The 24,620-nt window shown below is 46.8% G+C and overlaps 2 protein-coding genes across 2 annotated transcripts; both read left to right on the top strand.

The window, feature by feature from the left end:
• Positions 1-1,604: 1,604 nt before the first annotated feature.
• On the top strand, positions 1,605-17,669 carry rmp24 (ribonuclease MRP subunit p24). Its single transcript, XM_079288689.1, has 5 exons — positions 1,605-1,791; positions 10,530-10,552; positions 10,838-11,058; positions 15,970-16,163; positions 16,513-17,669. Exons 1-5 carry the CDS (start codon positions 1,697-1,699, stop codon positions 16,673-16,675), a joined length of 696 nt encoding a protein of 231 aa, XP_079144815.1. The 5' UTR covers positions 1,605-1,696; the 3' UTR covers positions 16,676-17,669.
• Positions 17,670-18,564: 895 nt separating this feature from the next.
• Positions 18,565-24,620, top strand: rp9 (RP9 pre-mRNA splicing factor). Its single transcript, XM_079288589.1, has 6 exons — positions 18,565-18,843; positions 19,056-19,086; positions 19,204-19,333; positions 20,648-20,739; positions 21,174-21,235; positions 23,191-24,620. Exons 1-6 carry the CDS (start codon positions 18,698-18,700, stop codon positions 23,378-23,380), a joined length of 651 nt encoding a protein of 216 aa, XP_079144715.1. The 5' UTR covers positions 18,565-18,697; the 3' UTR covers positions 23,381-24,620.

Raw genomic sequence — 24,620 nt, 5'->3', positions numbered from 1 at the left:
ATGGATAGATAAGCATGAAATAATAAACTCAGTATCAAAAGGGGATTACTGATGTATTGTAGCCTGATTATAATGTCCCGGGCTATTTAGTCAATAGCCCGATTGCCAAAGTTCCAAAAGGAACAAAATAGGATGAAAATGATCGCTTAGTAATGGTGTCAGCGGATATTTATGTTCACGTGGGAACGTGGTAAATTATAAGGGGCTATGATAACGATAAATGGTCTGCTTTTGTCAAAAAAAAGTGCAGCATTTGTCATAAATAAAACCTACCGTTAAGCAGGGTGGACATTCCGGGAAAAGATGTGCGTAAAACGCACCGGTCCGGCGATCAGTCCTTGGCACGAGCATAGCAGGAGCAGCAGTGTGTGTTGCCGCCAGTGCTGAATGAAATCCCTTCTTGTGTGGAACAAAACCTCTCTGGAACTTATGCTTTGTCATCTTACATATCTGTTTCACCGGGCGTGTGGCTGAGCGGGTTGCTTCATTTGATATCCGCACCGATGCGCACATGGCTCTCCCTGCTGCTGCTGCTGCTGCCATGCTTCAACATATATAATATGTAGTTTTTCCCCTTCCAGCAGAATTCCCGTTTAGACCCGCTACAATATGCTTTCACTAGATCCTGCAGGAGTTTTATTGAAAGAGATACCCCGAGTCGGATGGCATAATATGTGTTGTAGGACTCAAGAAACCGTGTTAAGTGCGCAGGATACAGCAATAATGATGTCAATATAGGCCACTGTAGTCTAACATTGGTAATACTGTCCAATAAGAAGGAATGATGACATCAATGGATATCTGTTCAATAGAGATAGGTTGCGGTAAATGATATCTCAGAAATGCAGTCACGAGTTAGTGGGGGTTAAATAGCTTTAACTTTGGCTGTGGATAGGCCTAACATCACTAGTGATGTTATATATTAAACAGCTGTTTAATATATAACATCACTAGTGATGTTATATATTAAACAGCTGTTTAATAAATGATCACATGACAGACTAAAAATAAATAAATGAACACTGAATTATTAATCGAATAATGATACATGTTGAGTAAAAAGAAAATAGACAGAGCAAAAGAGACAATCTGTCTGCAGTCTCCGTCAAAATGACCCTGATAAAATTAGAGCCCATGTAAATATGAACTATATAATATATAATAGTTTTATCTATTAAAACTGTAAAGCGAAATTGGGTACTTTTGAGTGGGCCCACCAGGACCACGTATTTTGAAAAAGCCCTACATAAAAAAGAAACAGAAAACAATGATATGAAGTCATTACAGATTGTAACAAAGTCAAGCAACATTTTAATAATATAATAAAGCACCTGTGAGAGAAAGTGCCTCTGCAGTCTGGTAATCCAGTCAGTAGCATAAAGGTTAAGGGAAGTCTATTTTTAAGGACGAGCCACAAAGTTACAGAGAAGGATCCGCTGAGGTAAAATAGGGAACAATCCATCAGCTCCGCAGTGTGCCTCTCTGATTTACTCAAGCTCCCATAATGCACCGCGGCCAGAGCAACGTCAGAATCATGCGACCCAACGTGGGTCAAGCGGAGCAACAGTCCAGCCATAGCTTTATCTAGACAACGAGATTTAGACCTGTTCAGCGGTTTTTTTCAGACGAAGTCTTAACTCGGTGGTTCAGTGGAGCTCCAGTCTTTTGTTCCACGAGTCGCAGTAGTAGCGTTAAAATGAAGCCATTTTTTGAAGAAAAATCCGCCAACTTTCTGTTAGACGCCTCCCTGCTGTATAAAGACACGTGTCCGGAGCTATCACGGTTCTTACTGTAAGCAACTTTTGTTTAAAATACTACCTGCATGTCGCTTTCACCTCTTGGTTCCTTATTGTTGTAATAGTAGCACGTGGGCGCTAGGTGGAGGAGCTCGACCGGTGTTAGCGGCTGACTTCCTGCCAATATAATGACAACGACTGTGTTTATCGACTGATGATCTTTATTTTCTTACATTAGCTTGTTTATGATGATATGAGAGTTAGTGTTGAAATACAAGAAAACACCCCGAGTGACATACAGTAGATGAGACATCCACCAAAACACACACGTCACAGAAATTCTCACACGTTAAATTGTACCAGTTTGATATAGAAATGAAAAATCTGCATTTCCTGTGATCATAACCGAATTATGGCTTGTTTTACTGGCGTGTTAACGAATAATGACTGTTAACAGACCTTTAACAGTTACAGACAGCATCTGTAACAGAGATGTCTCGTGCACAGTGTATTAAAATACCTGTCAATCACTCAGTCACAGCAGGGGGGCGGGACTCTGCTGTGATTGTTCTCTTAACATTTAACCACTCCTCAAAGAGTTGAATATGTACAGTTGTTTGCTCATCTTAACACACAAGGCATGATTATGTGTCACTCTTGGTTAGTAATAAATGGTTAGTAATGCAAGTGTGTGTGTATATGTGTGTGTGTGTGGACTCTTGTGGCTCGTGTTTGAGTTGGGTTCACCAAAGCTCCATAATTCCAAAATTGAATGCTAAATTTGATCTTCAGCCAGAGTGGTGATATGGATGCGATGTCAGGAAAACAAAAAGACTGAATAAACCTTTCAGATAGAGGTCTTGGCCACCGTTGATCAGTTAACTGAGGGGGCGTGAAACTAGCTGATACGTGGTCAGTGTGCGTTGGTGTTTTTTAGATAATGAACCACAACTGTCTCTCTGTGTTCCTCTGGGGGTCTCCAGTGTCTTCTCTGTCTCCGGCTCTGGTTGTGGTCATGCGTCACTGGAGTGAGTGTCTGTGTGTCGTGGGTGCCCGTCTGTACTCAAACACACACTACTACACGTATTTGTTGGAGATCGTGTTACCGCCTTCTGCCACCGTCTTCACCTTCTGTCAGGCTGACGATGACTGAATGCGTCCGTGTGTGTGTGTGTTTGCATCAGAGTTACAATTGGGTTTTAAAAAATGTTGTCCTTTTTTTGGTTTCAGATCAAATGTATCAAAGGCTTTCACACGTTATTTCAGTCGAATGTATTTGTGTGTGTCTAGGATTGTGTTTTGTGAACGTGACGTTGTATGTGTGAGTTATGTGTGACGCCACTTTATTGTGGGCCCTGTTGCCGGCTGCTTTCCGGTAAGTTAATAATCATAGTTGTGTGTTTGGTAACTGGAGCCGGACTCACTGCTCCGATGCCCAAAATATGCAGGATGTCTGCTGGACAAACAATGTCACAGGGACTCATATAGCCTGGAGTGCTCTTGCTTTGCATTAAGCACTGTATTGTCTTTCTCTTCACAGAGAGCAGCCTATTATCTACGTTGATACCGATATATATATATATATATATACATATATCTCATATATATATATATATATATATATATATATATATATATATATATATACATATATCTAATATATATATATATATATATATATATATATATATATATATATATATATGAGATATATATCTCATATATATATATATCTATATATTGTGACAGCCCCCGGGGTGGCAAGGGGGTTTCACGACAACACGGACCAATAAACACAACCAGTCGGTAGATAAATGGTGCAAGTGAGGTTTTTACTGAAGATAGAGAGTGGATAGAGGTAGGATAGACACTCAACAATACACTGTCCGCTTTCCAGAGGGATGGTCGGGGTTCACTTCCACGGTTCGGTGCACAACGGGTATTCCTCATACGGTCCAGGGCGCGGGCAGGAGCAGGGTAGTCGTACAGGCAGGGGTCGGGAGCCGGGCGGGTAGTCAGACGTTCCAGGGTGATCAAGGGGTAAGCCAGTTGTCTCCAATGCGTTTGCTGTGTCTCCGTCTCTTTCCACTCCTACTCTCTCCTAGTTTCCTGTGTCCGGGGCCCTTTTATAGTCCCCTCCTCCTCCTCCGATAGGGTGTGGTCGCTCCCTCGGCTCTCCTCCTCAGGTGTTGCTTGTTTGGGCTGATGGTGGTTTGGCGCTCTTTTCCACTCCCTGACATGGGGCTCCGCCTCCATGTCCGGCAATATCGTCCCTCTACCACTTCTCCTCTGAGGTTGCCCCTCCGGCTGCCACATACCCCCCCCCTTAAATCCGACCTGGGGGGAGGACTGCTCCAGGAACCTAGGGCGTCCCGTCTAGACAGGGCGTCCGCGTTTCCATGAGCGGCCCCGGATCTGTGGACAACAGAGAAAGCATATGGTTGAAGGGATAAAAACCAGCGTGTGACCCGGGCGTTATTGTCTTTTGAACGGGACATCCATACCAGGGGGGCGTGGTCCGTGACCAGGGTAAAGTGTCGTCCCAGCAGATAATATTTCAACTCCCCCAGAGCCCATTTGATGGCCAAACACTCCTTCTCGACCGTGGCGTATCTCGTTTCTCTCGGTAATAATTTTCTGCTTACGTATGTGATCGGGTGCTCCTCTCCATCCCTCAGCTGGGACAGGACGGCACCCACCCCGGTCTCGGAGGCATCTGTCTGTACCACCAATGGTTGCGTGAAGTCCGGGGTCACCAGCACTGGTTCAGAACAGAGTACTTCCTTCAGCTTCTCGAAGGCGTCCTCGGTCTCTGCCGTCCATACGATCCGATCTGGCAGCCGGTTTTTTGTTAGGTCCGTCAGGGGTGCTGCAAGAGCAGAGAACTGGGGAACAAACCGTCGATAGTAGCTAGCTAGCCCAATGAATGCTCGTACCTGTTTCTTTGTGCGGGGGCGGGGCCATTCCCGGATTGCCTCGACTTTCCCTACCTGGGGCTTGACGCAGCCGCGGCCGATGGTGTACCCCAGGTAGTCAGCTTCCCGGAGGCCGAGGCGACATTTCTTGGGGTTGGCTGTCAGCCCCGCCCCTCGCAGAGCTTTCAGGACGGCTTCCAGTCTTTGGAGGTGAGCCCCCCATTCCTCCCCGTGCACGACGATGTCGTCCAGATAGGCTGCCGCGTATTCTCGATGGGGACGTAGTACCTGGTCCATCAGTCTCTGGTACGTGGGGGGGGCTCCGTGGAGACCGAACGGCAGCCTCTTATAGTGGTAAAGTCCCATGGGCGTAGTGAAGGCCGTTTTTTCCCTGTCTTCGGGGGCTACTGCCACTTGCCAGTAGCCTTTCGTCAAGTCGAGGGTGGTGATGTATCTGGCCCTCCCGATGCGCTCTATCATCTCGTCCACCCGGGGCATCGGGTAGGCATCGAATTTTGAGATGGCGTTGAGCTGCCTAAAGTCATTGCAGAACCTGACCGAGCCATCGGGTTTCGGAACCAACACTATAGGGCTGCACCACTCGCTCGTCGAGGGTTCGATGATGTCGGCCTCCAGCATACTCTGTACCTCCCTCTCTATCGCCCCCCGGCGGGCTTCGGGGATGCGGTACGGCCTTAGCTTCACCTTCTTCCCGGGCTCGGTGATTATCCGGTGTTGCACCAGTGTGGTGTATCCGGGGTCCGGGGAGAACACGTCCCGGAACCGATCCACCATTTCCCGGACGTCCTGCTTCTGCCGGGGGGTCAACTCTTCTCCCACGGGTACCTCGACTGGCTCCGTTTTTCCTGGGAGGGTAGAGAGAGAGAAACAGAGCATGGCATCCCTACGCACCCATTTCTTGAGCAGGTTCACATGATAAACCTTCGTCGGGTGCCTCCGACCTGGTTGCCGGACTCGGTAGTTTACCGGCCCCAATTTCTCCATTACTTCATACGGCCCCCTCCATCGGGCTAGAAACTTACATTCCGCCGTGGGTACCAGGACCAACACCCGATCCCCTGGGTTAAACACTCGGGGTTGGGTTCCCCGGTTGTACACGCGGGCTTGGGCCGCCTGTGCCTCGGCCATGTGTTCTCGGACGATGGGCCAGAGGGATGCCATCCTCACCCTCATCTCCTCGACGTGGTCCACCATGGTGCGGTAGGGGGAGGGTTGGTGTTCCCAGGCTTCTTTGGCCAGGTCGAGTAGCCCCCGGGGTCGTCGACCGTACAGGAGCTCGAAGGGCGAGAATCCGGTAGATGCCTGGGGCACCTCTCTGATGGAGAACATCAGGAAGGGTAGCAGTTGGTCCCAATTCTTCCCGTCCTGGTCCATGGTTTTTTTCAACATTTTCTTCAGTGTCTGGTTGAATCGTTCTACTAGTCCGTCCGTTTGGGGGTGATACACCGACGTCCTCAGTTGGGTCACCTTCAGCATGCCACACAGATCCTTCATGATCCTAGACATGAACGGGGTTCCTTGGTCGGTGAGAATCTCCTCCGGTATTCCGACCCTGGAAAACAACATCACCAGCTCCCTTGCAATGCCCTTGGTGGCCATCGAGCGTAGGGGAATGGCTTCGGGATACCGGGTGGCGTAATCCACTATCACCAGGATGTACCTGTGTCCCCGGTTGGTCTTGGGTAGGGGCCCCACTAGGTCCATCCCGATCCTGCTGAAGGGGACGGTGATGATCGGCAGGGGCACCAGCGGGTTTCTGTGATGGGGTTGTGGGGCCACTTGTTGACATTCGGGGCAGCTCCGGCAGTAATCCTCCACGGCTTTTTTTATTCCGGGCCAGTGGAACCTGGCCCTCACCCTTTCCAGGGTTTTCTCCACTCCTAGATGGGCACCTAAGATATGGGAGTGGGCTAACTGGAGGACAGAGGGTATGAAAGGACGTGGTACCAGTAACAACCTGAGGGGGGCCCCGTCCTTTATTACTACCTGGTAGAGGAGCCCGTTATAAATGGAGAAATGTGTGGGAGGGAGGTCTCTTACCCCGTCCAGTGGTCGTCCGTCTACGGCGGCCACCTGCCGAAGGGCGTGGGCTAGGTTGGGGTCCTCCAACTGGGCCGTCCCAAACCTCCCTGTGAGGGGCCCGGGTAAGATGGGCTCCTCCGGGTCCTGGGGGAACAGCCCGGCCAGCTCCTCTTCTTCGAGGGAGGGGGTATCTGCCTCCTCGGGGATGGGTGGCGCCTCTCCTTCGGGCTCACTGGGGCTGGAGGGTCCGTCGTTCTCGACGGCTGTGGCATATACGTCCTCGGGGTTGGGTTGGGTGGCCTCCACCAACGCCCGGGCCACGGCACTGGCGACTCCTTCCGATAGGGGATCGGTGGAGATCTCCTCCCCCAGCCCACAGATGGCTTTCTTCTTGGACTTTCGGTGAGGGGTCGTACCTGGTTTCACCACCAGGCTGCGCCACAGCTCCTGGAACACGGGCAGGTCTCGGCCGACCAGCACCTCTACGGGGAGTCCTTCCACTACTCCTGCAGTGCCGACGTATCTACCCCTCGTCGTGTATATTTCGAGGGCGGTGGTGGGGTATTCGCGGGTCTCCCCATGGATGCACGTGACCGCTCGGGTGCCGGTTAGGAGCGGGTACTGAGCAAACGTAGGTCTCACCAAGGTAATCGCGCTCCCGGAATCCACCATCGCGGAGGCGTCGCGGCCGTTTACTTTGACCGGGGTGAGGGGCATGAGGTCCTCGTGAGTGGCCCAGCATCCGGTAATCAGTCCGCATGGGCGACTCCCCTCACTGGCCGTGGTCATGGGTGCGTCCTGGCGGTGAGGACATTCCCATGCGATGTGCCCGATCTCGCCGCAGTGGTAGCACCTCCTCTCTTCCGGTCCACCCGCCGGCCGACGTCGGGGAAAGCCTGGGGGAAAGGAGGGAGACACATAGGTAGTTTCCTCCGTTCTCATCTTTTCTTTGCGGGTGGACCCCTCCACTTTCGGGTTTCTTCCCCCACGCACTAACGCTTGTGCTGCGTGGTAACCCTCCATGATCTCTACCAGTTCCTCGAGGTTGCGGGGGTTTCTCTGGCCGGCCAATTTTTTTGCCTCATACGGGAGGGATCTGAGGAATTTGTCCATGACGACACGATCGGTGGGCGACACCTCGGTGGGCTCTGCGTGCAGCCAGGCCGTCGTAATCCTCTTGATCTCATGCATCTGGGCTCGCGGAGAAAGGGAGGTGTCATATGTCCATTCATGAAATCGTTGTGCCTTTAGTACCAGCGTGACCCCGCATCGCTGTAACGCTTCCGCTTTCAACACCCGGAAGTCAACTTTTCCAGCGCGCTCTAAGTCCTGATACGTTACTTGCGTTTCGTTGATCAGAAAGGGGGCTATCAACTCAGCCCAGTGCTCTTCTGGCCATTTTTCCCGGAGTGCCGTTGTCTGGAATATCTGAAAAAATATTTCCACATCGTCAGCTGCCGTCTGCTTGAGAAGGAAGCGCGCTGGGTTGGCTTTCTCCACGGTACGTTGCTCCTGTTGTGTCTGTAACATGCCCTTGATGTCGCTTTGCATCGCCTCCGCGCGTTCGGTTTGTACCGCCATATACTGCTCCATGTGTACTTGCTGTTGGTATTGTTGTTGCTGCTGTGCTTGGAGGATTTGCATTTGTACTTGCATGGCTTGTTCGTGGCGTTTTTGGGTTTCCTGGTTGCTAGCGATTAGCCCCGCTAGCAGCTCTTGAAATGGCACCGGGGTGGCCATGCTTACTGGGTTGGTCGGTCTATCGGTCAGTGTTGCCAGAACCGGACTGTGCCCACGTTCTCCACCAAATTGTGACAGCCCCCGGGGTGGCAAGGGGGTTTCACGACAACACGGACCAATAAACACAACCAGTCGGTAGATAAATGGTGCAAGTGAGGTTTTTACTGAAGATAGAGAGTGGATAGAGGTAGGATAGACACTCAACAATACACTGTCCGCTTTCCAGAGGGATGGTCGGGGTTCACTTCCACGGTTCGGTGCACAACGGGTATTCCTCATACGGTCCAGGGCGCGGGCAGGAGCAGGGTAGTCGTACAGGCAGGGGTCGGGAGCCGGGCGGGTAGTCAGACGTTCCAGGGTGATCAAGGGGTAAGCCAGTTGTCTCCAATGCGTTTGCTGTGTCTCCGTCTCTTTCCACTCCTACTCTCTCCTAGTTTCCTGTGTCCGGGGCCCTTTTATAGTCCCCTCCTCCTCCTCCGATAGGGTGTGGTCGCTCCCTCGGCTCTCCTCCTCAGGTGTTGCTTGTTTGGGCTGATGGTGGTTTGGCGCTCTTTTCCACTCCCTGACATGGGGCTCCGCCTCCATGTCCGGCAATATCGTCCCTCTACCACTTCTCCTCTGAGGTTGCCCCTCCGGCTGCCACAATATATATATGAGATATATATATATATATATATATATATATATATATGAGATATATATATATGTGTATATATATGTATATTTGTATATATAATTATCATAATTACATTACTACATCGAAGCCCCCCCCCCCCCCCCCCATTACCCTCCAAACCTTTGCATCTTGTAGGGCTCTCTTGATTGCGTCTCCCACTTGTCAGCCGTTGGAGGGCCGGTAGCTTCAGTGTTCATCACCACAGCTAAGTGTGCACTTAAAAGGAGATGCATGACAAGTATGATGACAGGATGAGTGCGGTGGAAGAGGTCTGTGCGGTGTGGAGAGTTGGCTCATCGGGGGGGCAGCGGGAACAGAGGATATGCGGAAACACAAATCCAGCTTCTCTCCACTCGAGTCTGTTCATAGCCTTGTCAGAGAATTTGCAAAACAATGACGAATATATCGTTTTATGTGGTGTCAAATGCACCCTAATGATCTCTGATTATCAGTAATGTTATTATAAGTAACAGTAATGTTTTTGAAACCTGCTAACTTTCTAAAGAGGACTTTTAGACCAGCTAACATTTGAAGTGTTCAATGCCTGTAAATCATTGCTCTACAGAGGCACAAACCACCACGGTGGCCTCAAACAACTTCTCTTCACTTCCAGTATTTTCTGACAGGACTTTATATAATCTGACAGTTTAATCCAGCCACTGATTATTAAATGGGGGGGGGGGGTCAAGGGACAGTGGCTCAGACTGGAGGATGACTGATGGCAGATATGTTATAAATCTCTTTCCACCCAAACAGCCAGCGGGTCCATTCCAGATTAGAGCCGACCCCCCCCCCCCCCCCCCCCCCCCCCTTTCCTCCTCTCCATAAACAGCCAGCCCTGTTGCCGCCTCTCTCTGGAAAGTAAATTTCCCTTCATTGATTCAAGCCCAGGGCTAATTTTAGTGGGACTTAGCGGTGGCTTAGTGCAAATGTTTGCACAAATATCTCATTGTGAGCGTTCCAAAGTTGGAGGTGTCCTAGCAGTCACAAAGGTAGCCCTGTATGGGGGGGGGGGGCATTGCCAGAGTGTGGAAGTTTGCCCTATATTGTTTGGGAGAGACCCATTAGTTAGTTGCATGTTTTCCGACATGTATAATGGCAAAGTCTGTCTGTGACTCTTTTGGTGTTTCCATCTTGTAATGTGTTTATTTTCATGTATTTTAACAGAGTTGTTAACTGACAGTTTCTTTCACCAACTGCTTTTTAATAAATTAGAAGCGCATTTTGAAATCAATGAATATGCATGTCCAACAATATGATCCATTTAAGAGAGACTGTAACTATCAAAGTATTACTTCATAATCATCTTGTACTAATGTTTTTTTTAACACAAAACTCAGTCACTGATGAATTTGACTCTTTTCTGTTTGAAGTGTCTTCAAAATGTCTGAACTGGTCTCTTCTTCTTCTCCCCTATAGGCAGTGGCCTGCGAGGGCTAATAGTAAGTTCAGACACCTGCACATCCTTCACCAACCTTACTTTTTAAGCACAATTTTCATTTCTGCATGTTTCACCAGAGCTGAACGCAGTAGTAAATCGGGCCTTGTCACCGACTTGCCAAGGTTGATAAACGGCCAGACGCACTGAGTGAGCCAGCTGTCTGTAGCAGACTGCCTGGTGGGACCAAACACTCACAACCCAACACGGCTCCATGTCAGCCAGAACCTCACCAATAGGTAGTTTTGCCATTTCTTTGCCATTTAGCCCTTTTCTCTCCTCTTCTCAGCACCAGCGAAGCGGATGTCCTCCAGGCTGCTGCGGAGCACCTTGGTGTGTCCGTTCTGCTATCAGTGGCTGAAGCCTGACAACCACCGGATGCGGCTGCGGCCCAAGCGGCGTCCACCAGCACGGGTGCAGAGCGTCCTGCGCAGGAGGGCCAGGGGGAAAAGGCTCAGTCTGGTGCAGAAGAACCTGCTGCAACGCTTCCAAAAGTCCTCCTCAGTGCTGGTGAGAAGACAAAACACTACGACCCCACAGACCATGGTTGTGTATTGTGCTGCACTGCAGCATATTGTCATTGCAGAAACACACCAGGGGCATGTGCCTGAAATGTGTTCCTCAACTTCAGTGGTGCTGAACTAAGGGAAGGGGCAGCCTGCTAGATGCTGATATTAGCGTTTAGCAATAATACCGGCTGGAAAACTAATTTACACCAAACATTTTTTGCGGATAATCTTTGCGGATAAAGCGGATAAATATTTGGTTGGTAATTCTGGTGTTTCTGTGATAAGCCTCCGTTGGGTGATAACATTGTTCCTCTGTATCAGTTGTGCTTTACTGGTCGTAAAGACATATTTGTCAGCTACCTTCAGCCTCGTCTTTCACTCATTCTGTAGCTAGTGTTGACCTCTGACCTATGGGGGAGACATATTATAACGTCCCAGGGTTGGTCAAAGATGTATCGCATCATTATTTATTATAGCATCACAAGCCCCTGCATGGTCTCTTTATGTGTTGCCTCCAGCCTTTGTTGCCATTTAGATTTATGAAGTCATTTGTGTTCATTGCACAGAACTAGTTTCCTTATGGCCTTTGCAGTGGCTCCATTAAGCTTAACTGTAAGAGAACTAACACTCGCCCCGTTCCCTTACACACACACCTCATAACTGTTATAGTTGTCCGTTTTGCCCTCCCAGGCGTACACAGAATGCAACAACGCTTATTTTTTTTTTTTTTACCTTCCCACTCTGATGAAACCGGTGTTGGAGCTCGTGGCATCAGGGTCGGTTTCTCCTGCATCAGAGAGCAGCGACGGGAGAGGACCACTGGAGAGCCCCTCTGGTGGTCTGACCTCAGCCCCAACGAAGAGCAGCTCTCGTGGAAATGCTTTCGCCTCATTAAAATCTGGTCAGGTTGATTTAATATGCAGTTGTTCACCGCAAGGCCCTCTAAACCCACTCTGCGCTACATATCGGTTGACTCGGAGGGCAGAGAGGGAGCAGCAATGAAATGTAGCCGTGAGAGAAGCGGAGGAGAATAACACAGGAGAGGGAAACTGAAAAAGTCATTTACCAAAAATATTATTCCATAAAAAGATAAGAATGTACCAATGGGAGCAATATTCCACTGCATCAAAGCGGCACCAACATGGCTTTTGTGAATCATGATTTAATTGTGAAATCTGCTAACATCGGAAATGTTGTCATCCCTGAATTGTTATTAATAATCATATCTACTGTATAGTTGTGCGGAGTCATTTCCTGTAGACTTTCAGAAGACACCCCCAATCCAACCCCATCCCGGACTTTAAATCCATCCATCCATCGCACACATAACAGAGCTGTGTTGTGTGTTGTACCTCGCAGGCCTTTCTTACAGACACTCTTACGGGACAGTGCACCTCTCCTCGCTCTCATTTCTCAACAGTGTTTTAGTCCCGATTGGAGGATGTCGATGCTCGCTCATCACGTGACTTCCTTGTAAACCAATGCACCCCCGAGCAGCTCCTGCAAAGTATTTTTACCCCTCTGTTTTCAGTCATATACTGGGGGCAACAAGTACGGCAGCATGTGCCTCGGCCGAGGGACGATCGCGACGCGATACCCGTAGAAATGCAGCGTGGTGGAGCGGTGAGATAAGACGAGGAATGAACAGAGCACAGCAACCCCGAGAGCCCGAATATAATGAGAGAAGCATCCGCTCGTAGAGAGAGAAGCGTGTGGTAGTTAGGACAACAGAAATCAAATCTGATGTAATAGAAGAAGTATTTTTCCCACGAGACAGTTACTCACAAGATGCTGCTGTTGGCAGATCATGTGCCACAGCGACCACGGAGTCCTTCATTTGTTTTATGTTCCATAACTTTATTCTTTTATCCGTGTGTGCCAGAGTTCATCGTTTTGTACATGATGTTCCGCTCTTCTCGCCGTTGGTCCAGTGACACCCGCGGTAAGAAGTGGAGGATTTATGGGAGAAACAATCCAAAACATGCTGTCGTATAAACGTATTGCTCAGGCCGAGGCGGACGTTGATACAGAACACGGTGTGAGTGTTTGCAGACGTCCATGTTTGCTTGCGTTCTTCTTCCAGTCGTCAAAACTATTCTGGGATCGTGCTCTGGATGAGACGTGTTCTGGGACTCTTTGAAGAGCTCATTTATTTTATGACTCGTTTTTTTATTTTTTTTATCTCATGTGTTGATTGGTCTAAGTAGCTTCAGGCCAAATTGCATTCATTTTCTGGCTTTTGACAGTGAAATATTTGGTCTTCCAAACCATATGCTTACTGTACAAAAACATACAGTTCATATATGTGTTGATATTAACAATGAAAACAAAGCCAAAGAGTATAAGCATACACGCAACCAGTAGATAGTCACACTCGTACACATGGAGGGTGGTGTGCAGTATTTGTACTCCGGGATGTAAATCCCGGTCGTTTCCCTTCAGGATGAATCTGCGTGTTGCCATCTGGGTGGATGCCAGCGCATGATATGCTTTCCTCAGCTCTGTGTTCTTACAGCTGTTATAAATCAGGCATGTTTATTCACGCCGGGCAGGTTGTATTATATAGATATGGAAATAAGTTGGAGTGTAGCCCCACCAGAGAAGCAGAGACTCTAAATGGAGCGAAAGGACAGCGCGTGGTCACACACCAGTGGCGTTCCAAAAACTGCGCGCAATTAACATTCCACAGTTTTAAACGTGTGCGTGCTTTTATTCTGTTCAAAGATGCTTACTGGCGCCTGGTTCTGTCTCTCCCTTACTGTTACTCCGCTCATCTCTCCCCTCCTGGGTGGCGTCGGTCTGCCGAGGTCAAATAAATCGACCCGGGCCGACCTCTCGCAGCAGAGAGAGAAAGGCAGGAAGGGAGGTATTTATGGAGCAGGGGGCTATTAATAGAAAGAAGAATTGATTTATGTGGGTCTGTATGTGTTTGTGTGTCTGCATATATGGGTTTCACGTGCAATTTCTTCTTCTAATTCTCAGATCGTGAGTAATCGTGCGTGTCGTATGGTGGCCTCCTGAAAGACATTTGAAAGAAAGACATTTGAGGGTTTGACACCAAAGACCCGGCAGGTCCAGGATAGCAGAGGCAGTGATTTCTGTGTTGATTAGGTTCAGACAAGAGAGGCTCAGAGGTGTTTAGCTCATGACTCCCGTCTTCTTATTGTGTCACACGTGGTCAACTGGGCACAGCTCCAGCTGCATGACACCAAGCTGCACAACCTCAAAGAGAGTTGTTTTCTTGCAAACACCGTACTTGTATCCCCGTACATTCATATACACAGAATGCATGTCTCAGGTCAAAGCTCATAGATTAAAGTCTTGCTGGTGATTCGTCGGCAGGCACTGTCTGTCTTCAAACCCTTCACTGCACAGACAGCATAGGAATTATCAGGTGTATTCTCTCTTAATACTAATCTACGTGGGCCGTGAGTGAGGTCTATATGATTGACTTTTTTTATAAGTTGTGGGATAAACAGCACAATATTAGATTACTATTCACTTGTTTCCTGTATGGTGGGTTTCATTTTAATCTCGCTGAACTCATCCTTTGTGGATTTAAACCGGCTGCTCCAGCTTTATCTGCAGCATCAACATCGCTGCTGTGAGTTGTTTTCCGACTTCTTTTTTTATTGCAACGATTGCAATCGCACATTGTTTGATCTTTGCGAAGTTTCAAAGCGTGCCAGTTATTTCAGGTTCAGGAGAGATAAAGAGTTTGATGAGACGGCTTTTTGCTGTTGGATGTTCTCTTCAGTGAGATACGTCATCTGCTGAAATAGAGGCTTCCCTATTTAGGAGTTGGAAAGAAATTCTACCCGTTAAATGATCCCGATAAATCAGGAACGCAGACAACGTAATATACCTTATCCATAGAGAAGATGTTTAGACGGTAGAGCACCTTGCTGCGTTCATTTGGAAATTACGGATTCGTGATCAGAAATGTATATTAGGCACTCAGTTCTTAGATAGGCGCTGTTGAAAATCAAATCTGCACACTGGCCTGTGTGTGTGATGAATTCTCTATGTAAATAATATGACGTATCCTTCTTGAATTCGGTCCCATTGATTTTTGAATACAGAAACAAAATCAAGACATATTCTACATAGAAAATGAAAAAACATCTCTCTGGAGTCCTACTTTCTACCATCCCGCCTGTGTTTGGAGGTGCTTGGTGGAGGTCTGACTTTTCATCCTGCGCGGTTTAATCAGTTTGCAAACAGCGGTGTGTCTAGATGAGCCCAGCCACTGACGAAGCAGCAGCAGAGTGCAGTGGTGGCTCCTCCTTTCAGCCACACCCCTGTGCAGAGATGGGTGGGTCAGTTGCTGGGCTCGGTCTGTATAAAGCTGGACATGCAGGCTCGTGCAGTGAACACTTCGTACGCGCTCACGTAGAAAGAAAGAGAGGAACTCTGTACGCCCCGGTGCACCGAAACCCAACTCTTCAACACCAACAGACACCTGTCAGAATCTGAAATGGCCGCTTTCGTGTCGGTGAGTTTTCCGCCTCATCAGCATTCTGGACTGTCGACAGCTTGGCTCAGACTTGCTGACCTCTGCAGTGGTGGTCTGTTCTGACCCGTTCCCCCCTTGTGCCACTCTGGGTGGCTGGTGTAATTAGTGGGATCTAAGTTACTGATGATTGGGAGGGCTGTTGAAGCAATCCTCAAATTACACGAAACAGCACTTCACACTTTGTACGGCATGTTCTACACTCGGAAGACTTTTATTTTGTACTGTAGAGTTGGTTTAATCTTCTGTGCAGCTTGTCTTGCACTCATCTCTGAGATGATGTGATTGTCTCAGGGCATCGGAGCACTTCTCATTACAAACCTCGTTATGTACGAGGGAAATATAGATGCGGGGCCACGCAATGTTAATGAATATGTTCCGCTCCTCTCCTTATCCCAGATGGCCACCTGCCACACATGCAGCAAGACGTCCAGATACAAAGGAATGAACAGGGAGTTCATAGCTACCCTCGCCAAGACCCACAGCACACCGGGCAGCGCTGTTAAACACAAGACCCCACAGTCAACCCACAGAGCCAACATGACAACCCCCAAGACTCCTGGCAAAGACAAGACACCTGCTCACACTCCGAGGTAAGTTATTTTAAGGTGTCTGGTGTTGACATCCCCTGAGCTAGAATTCAACATATAACCTCTCTCAACTAAACTTGGTGTCACAGACATCCGAGAGGATGATGTGTCAGGCCCGTTAGCATTCGAATGATTGCGTATCCATGCTTGCCAGATCAAATACTTGTTGACAGCTCACTTTTAACATTTCCTGCCAACCAACAAAATCTTAAATTTCCCGATCCTAACTCTTCATCCCTCCCCCTTTTTCCGTTTCTCTCTCCTCGCTTCCCATCTCTCTCGCTCTCTCTCGCTCTCTCTCTCGCTCTCGCTCTCTCGCTCTCTCGCTCTCTCGCTCTCTCTCTCTCTCCAGGTCCTCCACCTCCTGTAACACTTCAGGGTCGGCCTCATCTTCCTCCAAGACTCCCTCTAAGCCTAAAAATTGGGTCGTCCAGCGTCTCAGCAAGATACTAATGCGAGAGGACCACCAGAGCAGCAAGAAGGGGGGCTTGAAAGATTTTCTTTCCTCGCTTTGAGTGTCCTCCTTGTCTTTATGTAGACCCACATTTGTAACGTGTTAACACCAAAGGCTCAGGGGGAACTTTGGTTTCCGAGCCGGTGCGGGAAGGGTCGCAGCCTGCCCACCAACACAGCTATTGCTGGTCTGTTTGGAATGGCACTCCTGGTATCCTGAATGCAATAACTGGGAGCTCTGGGCTGGCAATTTCAGCTGTTCATCAGGGTTACTGCGTCTTCTGCTGAGCCAGTTGGAGACCAACGCTTCTTTGTCTAATTTAGCACACGCCTCTTGTAATACTTCCGCTCCTTTTTAAGTGGAAGGTTTGAGGAATTATTCAGTGTTTATCGAATGGCTGAAACATCGCAGCAAACCCAACTGTGTTCTGCGGTGGCGTTTGTGGCGTGACAAGCTTGTTTACATGCCTTCTAGCATCCTTTAAAGTTACAAGTATATATTACAAGTGTATATGATACGAATATATACAACCTTTTCGTACTCGTATTACTTGATGTCAAAACTTTTGTATTTAAATGTATTGATTTACTTTTACACCTCTCTTTCCAGTGGTGAGATATTGTCTGTGTACATTCATTTGGTATGGGGTTGGCTAAACATGACCAGACTGACAAAGGTATATATGTCGTTGCATTTTTGTACGTGCATGCAAATGATTTTTGAAACCGTGCATCGTCATCAGTGAAGATATTTGTAATTACTCACCAGTTGCTGTTTACATTGAATGGGCACATCTGCACATCTGCCTGAACAGAAAGTACTTTTTGACAATCAATATTGTCGAGGCTGTGCATTTTCTTTTCACATTTTCTTTGGCCATATGTTTGTGAAAGGTTAAGGTCGTTTCATCTTTTTGTTAAGAGCAAGAATTTTGAATATATTTACTGCGTTTTGTACTGCCTGGTTACCTGTTTTCATTAGCTGTTTCATGTTCAGTATGTTTGAATCCAGAAATACCTCACATTTGTATTCCTGCAACGCCGTGATTCTCTGAAATAAAACCTTTTCTGTTTGCAAAACTGCTGTTTGATATTAATCTCTGAAATGAGTGCTTGAAGATGTCTTATACTGCAACTTCAAACTTGCAGATGTTATGTCCATGTCTGTGCAAATAAATGTAAAATATGTCATTAATCCAGCTGCATTCTTTACACTTAAGATAAACTTGACACATACAGAGAACTTTTGTGCCAAATTTAATATAGATTTATGAAAATGAGATTAAAGAAATCCTCAAATATTTTACTTAACAATATCACAATAAAAGTCATGTTTACAAAATGTTACTTCAGTAAAAGTACAAAAGTATTAGCACCAAAACATACTGCTGTAAACGTTATGAAGAATGGCCTATTTTGGAAAATAATGTATTGCTGAATAATTGCTGATGCATTTTAATGTTGCATAAAGGTGGCTCTTTTTGTCATTTTATTTAGCGCCAGGTAGGTTGAGACTTTCATCAATGGATCAATAAAGTATCATTTATCTATAAAATACACCATAGTCTATTTGCTAATTATATTTACTGGTATTAATCTGAATCTCAGTAAAAAGTACATTTGCCTCTAAAATGTAGTACAATAGAAGGCTGAAGTTTCTGAAAATGTAAAAGTACCTCAAAACTGCACATTCACTGGTTGAGTAAAGTTACCGTTCACCACAGCATGGGTATGTTAAAGATAATAAAAAGGTGCAATTTAGTGCTTAACGTAATGATATGGTAACAGGAAATAAGTCTGTGCTTCGTATTTTTGGAGACTGTACTGAAACATGAACAGTCAGCAATCGATCCAGCAGCACTCCACGTGTTACCGCCTGCGTCCTGCAGGTGGCGCTGGACTTTAACTAACCAATCCGGGCTGCACAGGAAGTACTGCAGCGCCAGAGAGATGTCTGCTAGTTAGCTGCTGCTTGTAGCACGCTGGCTGTTTTCTTTCCCACCTTAAATGAACCTTGCATGCAGCATTATTATCTGTAAGTGAATGATTTCCCGCGGCCCACGGTTTGTCAACATCAGGGCCAAATGTCGGACAAAAAGCGAAGAAGAGAGAAGGAGGAGCGCCGAGACCACAAGAGACACAAGTCCTCCAAACAGGATTTAGAGAAACTGAAAACACACACGAAAAAACTCAACCAAGAAGTCCAACAGCAGAAACACGTCGAGACGTTGTGAGTAATATTACCGAGAGAGTTTCTGCTCAAACGGGTTAAAAAGTTATACCTGAATGATGCATGTAACTAGTTTCTGCAAGTATTGTAAACTCGTATCGTATACGAGTTAATATTTGAGCAGTTAAACGCTAGGTTTACGTGGTTAGCTTCTACGTTACTTCTGCAGTTACGTGAGAACTAACGACAGTGTTATCTTTCTTTTGGCGCAGCTATGAGAAACCTCCCCCGGGACTCATAAAGGTAACGTCATGTTTACTGCACGTTTTAAAGAAACAGGCCGAAGTCGGACTTGGACACGTGCAGTTATTATTCTTTGTTCGAAAGATAATGCTCAGAAAGTGACAGTTGCTGTTGCAGGAGCACGAGGACAAACCAGAGGACTGTATCCCCGCCGAACCAGGAAATGAAGCAGCCAGGAGCTTCCTGGCGAACGCGCCCACCAGGGGGCTGTGGATGCCTCTGGGGAAGGAGGTGAAGGTGATGCAGTGTGAGTACACCGCTGCACGATGAGAGAGAGAGAGAGAGAGAGGTACATGTGGCTGTTCACTGTCACAGCTGCAGTGTATACAATCCAGTTTAATTCATCAAAAACCTCTTTCTCACTGGACAAAAGAAACCCCAGTAACACACACTAACATCTGGCAGTTTGCAGTCAGTGGAAAAGGTCACAATCGGCATTCCTTCCTGGGACAAACAAATCCGCAGTCGTCTTGGATGTTTCTTGGCTCTGTTCAGCAGTGGTGGAAACACGACACCCGGGTGGACACGCCGGTTTTCGCCCCGTTTCCTGCGCAATGTTATGTTGAAGTTAATATATAATCTGTAAAAGCTAGAGGAATTTGGAGGTTTATTATCATTTATTCATGTACAAAACATACAATTAACATGCTCTCCTCTAAGCCACCAGACTCCAGTCAGACCACAGTAATGTTATGTGGCTGCGCGTCGTAAAGCGCACTTCATTCAAACAAAATAGAACTTATTCCACTGTTCCAAAAACCACCAACTCTGGTTTGAGAGTTTGACAGAGAGACTGAATAAGTTACAGATAGCTCAGGTACTGTCGATACGAGTAGATCTCCAGCTGTGTGGATAGGTGACAAACGTAACGTAACAATTAGCACCACGTCTGTTGTTTGCCCGTGTTGCTCGAGATTAATAATGGTGTTGGTGGAGATTACCTTCTGTCTTTGTGGTCAGACAAAGGCTGTCCTTATTTTCAGTGTCCATTCATTCGTCCCACTCATTTTCATGCTGCATGAACAGCCAGGGGCCGAGGGACACACACACACAGGCCCTGTACACAAGTTGGCATTTGTTCTACAGAAGCCGAGCATCGCTGCCTCTGCTCAATCCCTTGAGGAAGTGTGTGAACACATCATCCTGTTTTAAGGAACGTAGAGACGTCACAGGGAATGATGTGGACATGAAAACACTAGAGGATAAACGGAGACGTTGTAGTCTCACAGGAGCTTAAGTTATTCATGACACCTACACGTCGATAAAAGTGTTTAAAAAAGCGTGTCATTTTGACACATTAATTCTTCAGCGATGTGATGATCTATGATTTGTTTGAGGATGTCTGTCTTTTATAACGAGGCAAACATTTAGTAACAGATTATTATATGAGCGGGATTGTTTGAGTACGTGAATCAAAGTTTATTCTTCTGGCTTTTTGAATTAATTATATATATATATTTATTTTGTAAAACTACTGTACTTCCATGGCCATATTTAATCTATTTTAAAGCAATGATGTCGCATCAACCTCACGGCTTTATATTGGTTTCTTTTGCCGCAGGTTGGCGGTGTAAGCGCTACGGCCACAGGACAGGAGACAAGGAGTGTCCGTTCTTCATCAAAGGCAACCAGAAACTGGAGCAGTTCAGAGTGGTGAGTGTGTTAACTGCTTAGAACAAATGAGGCCGAAGTTATTCAGTGAAGGTATTGCAGAATGTAGGCCGGGCTGTGGCAGAGACTGGGCCGAGGGTAACCGTAGCTCTGAAGCTGGTTTAGTTTACACTGAGGAACATGTGGGGAGCAGACGTCTTCACACAGCCTCTTCCAATGTGCCCGTAATGGAGCAATAACACACGGCCTCTGCAATCATTACCATGAATGCAACTCTGTCATGTTTTCATACCTCGTACTGTCATGGGGAGCTTTTTAGAAAACTGCTGACATAACACTAGACTCAGTGGTTGGAATGTGTCGATGGGATAGTTTCCTGGATATAATGTGAATAGTAGCAACTGTTAATTGAATCATGTATGATTTTTACCGTTCCTTCATAATGGGTAATGACAGATTTTATCTTGTTCTTTTAGGCTCACGAAGACCCGATGTACGACATCATTCGGGAAAACAAAAGGAATGAAAAAGAAACCAGGTACATAGTCTTATTTTGTATTAATCACGGGTGTTGTTCGAGTCCTTTGCTGTAACTTCCCTGAATAAGAGTCTGACTTCTTAAAAGTGAAATAGATTGGAAGGACAGGCGAGACAGTTTAGAGGCTTCTGTGAGACATGTTTCCCACAGTCTCAGATGACCTGGAATCTCTCTCATGGTGGCTGCTCCTCTGTGCCCGTTTCTAGCAAATACTGTTTGACGCCAAGGTGTTTGAATTTGAGGTTTGTCTACTATGTAAGGGCCACTGTCGGTGTGTGTGTGTGTGTGTGTGTGTAAATGCAGAGCAGCAGCACACAGAGGCTTGTGTGTATTTTTTTGCATGCATTACAGAAAGGTTATTCAAAGGCCAGCGGCGCTTTGAAGTCTGAGTTGTGTGTTTGTGCCATATTAACTTTGGCATCATCTTTCAGAGGGAAGCAAAACAGTCTGATGCCTGATTTCTACCCGTGCTGCTGTGAGCCGGTGAAGGCATACTAGTACTGTGGTACGATGGGGGATTGCATGTCGCATCTTTATTTATTTTAAATCCTTTGTGAGGCAGTCTTTGATTTATTTGGCATGCGTGATTGAAAAGTCCCAATTATGTTAGGCAAGGCAAGTTTATTTGTATAGCACATTTCAACAACAAGGTAATTCAAATTACCTTGTTGTCAAAAAAACAAGGTAATTCAAATCATGTTAGGCTCACAATGCCGTGGTTGGAAAAGAAATGATGTAAGACTTGGATGAGGAGGCGGAGCTCCTGTTCCTAGAATTAATAAGGTGGTTGTTGTTGTTTGAATTTGAGGTACTTTCCCCGAAAACCCATCTCCGGTCTCTGGTCCAATCAAACTAATGCGGCGTCTGAGGTTGTCCTGTTTTTCAGCTCTGCGGCTCTCTGAGAGCTCCAGAAACCACCTCTGTGGAAGCTCGATGCAAAGCTTTTACACAGTTTACTTTCCAGTAAAGTTGTCCTGGAGAACATTTAATGATGAAATTGTAGAAATGAGCTCGTTACCAGACGTACCTGCATCCATATTCAACAGGTTATAACAGTTTCACTTGGTTGTTTTATGATACGCGTTCTCAAAATGAAGTATTCTGCATAGCCTGTTTATTCTTTTCTGTTATCATTTGTATTCCACAGATTGTTACACACACTGTTTGTGGGAACAGTCTCGAGTGTTTGAGAGTTGGTTATTGCAGCTTTAGTATGAAGATGTGTTGCTGTGCATCATGACAAAGGTCAGTGACTGAAACACTGAGCCTCTGATCAGCTCAGTGCGGACAGTTTGCAGGAATTCTCTTTCAGACGTGCATTTGAGGGAAACCAAAGTATTTGAAGCCGGGGGAAGAGACCTTTGTGTAATTTAGCTTTAGGTCCACTTTGAGGATGAGCGGTACATTTGAAGGAGTAGCACGACATCCCGAGTGCTCTGATGATCACGCTGCGCCGTAATGAGGCCTGATGGACACTTCACAAGAGCACGTCAGCCATCTCTTCTTCTTCCCTTTGTATTTCACAGAGCAGTGTGGTTCTTCCTCACCCGTTCTGTGATGTGTTGCTTTTAATCTTCCTCTTTGAACCGTATTTAGCTGTGGACAAGTAGATATTCAAGTAAGCACCTTGTTATCTTAAGTCATCTGATCTATTTTAGTTCTCTGAGGACGGGATGACCCCATTGTCCAGGTGTGTCCCAGTGTGCGCTGAGAATCCTCCACACACCTGCAGTTTTAACGGGTAATTGGGCGCTGCTGAGGAAATTACTGGCAATACGTAACACGAGTAGGCAGTTGGCGAACAGTCCGGAAATGCCGGGACTAGGACAAAGGCCGTGTCCTGCTCAAGGACACTTCAGATGCTCGCCAAAACGGGGCATCCGAGTGTGCATCGGTTGCGTTTTCCCTGTACTCTACGCTGATCCCACCTCCTCTCCTCTCCTTCCTGTTTCTAGGATCCAACAGCTGCAGCAGATGCTTCAGGACACCACTTCCTCCAGTTCAGACAGCTCCTCTTCCTCGTCCGACCACCATCGCAGCAAGAAAAGGAAAAAGGGGAAGGACAAAAAGAAGAAAGACAAGAAGAGAAAAGGCAAACGGAAGCACAGGTCCTCCAAAACCTCCGACTGCTCGGATTCGGATTGAGTGTAACATGCACTCCGTGTACTTGTGTACTACTTGCTGTAAACGCAGGAAGAGACTGACTGAAGTAGCAGCAGCAGCAGCGGTAGATTACACGCAGTAGTGAAGTGTGTTCTCAGTGAGAACTGCACTCTGAAGACCTTGTTTAAGCCTTTTCTCTGCTGGTTAAACTGTAAGTCCACTGCACGTGACGCTTAATTCTCTCCAGGGTGACGACTTGCATTTGCATCCTCTCTGTTGGATCGTACAACAACACAGAGCCATATGGCACCGCTGCTTTAAGTAAGTTTGTGCATACGTGTGTGTCAAAAAGCATGAGCCGCATGCGTAATGAATCTTAAGTGATATGAGATAAGCCCGCTGGTGAAGGAGATAGTGCTCTTTTGCGGGGTCCAATAAGATCGCATGTCAGCAAATACAGCGTGTTATTAAGAGATTGTATTTTCCAACCATGTTTTTGTATCCTCGCCATCTCGCTGGCATTCAATACTTTGATTGTAGAGTGTGTTAAATGCAGAGAGGTGGAAAAATAAGGCCGAATCAGTACAGTGATAGTTTGTCTTCTACACAAGCCGGAACGTTTGAATGCTTGTGACTACACAAATATTTGGAATGATTTGAGATTGGAATATGCTTATTTGCTCTGAAAAAAAAGGCCACAGAGATGTGAAAGAATGTATGTGACTGTGCTCCCTTATTCTGAGAATAAAGATGGCTCTCTTGCTCCAATGTTTACCCCGCTGAAGACTGCAAAAACAATGTTGGCTTTGACTTAATGTCTACGAGACGTTCTCATATTGATGACGACTTCATCTTTTGAGGACGATGCAGTGAAACTCCAGGCGTAGAGGCCGGAACATTAAAGAGCGCACCGCAGTGACCTTCCCCGGAGGCGGAGAAGCCATCTTTCTTTTGATCTCGTCCTGCTATCAATCTGAGGACACTTCAGACTTGCTTCCTAAGAGTCTTCTCACAGGTTTGTAACCTAGACGGCTCAGAACTTTCCCCACTTTCTGTCCTGAGCTACCGGCAGCAGCTCGAGGTGCACTTACCCTTTAGGCCACATTTTGAGGGAAGTCTGGTGCGTCGCTCCATCATGAGCGGGACTCCCTGTGGAAACAAACTCGAAACATTTTCCCTTTTTCTAATGACCCTGACAGAGAGACAATTACTGCAGACCTCCAGGGAACATGCAAACTAGATTCCCATTTAGATTTGTGTCTTATGCTTTTCCGAGTAGCTC

This window comes from Melanostigma gelatinosum (assembly GCF_949748355.1).
Source record: "Melanostigma gelatinosum genome assembly, chromosome: 17".
Taxonomy (NCBI): Eukaryota; Metazoa; Chordata; class Actinopteri; order Perciformes; family Zoarcidae; genus Melanostigma; species Melanostigma gelatinosum.
Note: the sequence above shows the minus strand (reverse complement) of the source record. Positions and strands in the feature narration are given on the sequence as shown.

Coding starts and splice junctions, on each gene's coding strand:
- rmp24 (XM_079288689.1), top strand. CDS start 1,697: ATGAAGCCATTTTTTGAAGAAAAATCCGCCAACTTTCTGTTAGACGCC. Junction 1,792..10,529: donor GAGCTATCACGGTTCTTACT/GTAAGCAACTTT, acceptor TCTCCCCTATAG/GCAGTGGCCTGCGAGGGCTA. Junction 11,059..15,969: donor AAAAGTCCTCCTCAGTGCTG/GTGAGAAGACAA, acceptor TCCTTATCCCAG/ATGGCCACCTGCCACACATG.
- rp9 (XM_079288589.1), top strand. CDS start 18,698: ATGTCGGACAAAAAGCGAAGAAGAGAGAAGGAGGAGCGCCGAGACCAC. Junction 20,740..21,173: donor AACTGGAGCAGTTCAGAGTG/GTGAGTGTGTTA, acceptor TTGTTCTTTTAG/GCTCACGAAGACCCGATGTA. Junction 21,236..23,190: donor AGGAATGAAAAAGAAACCAG/GTACATAGTCTT, acceptor TCCTGTTTCTAG/GATCCAACAGCTGCAGCAGA.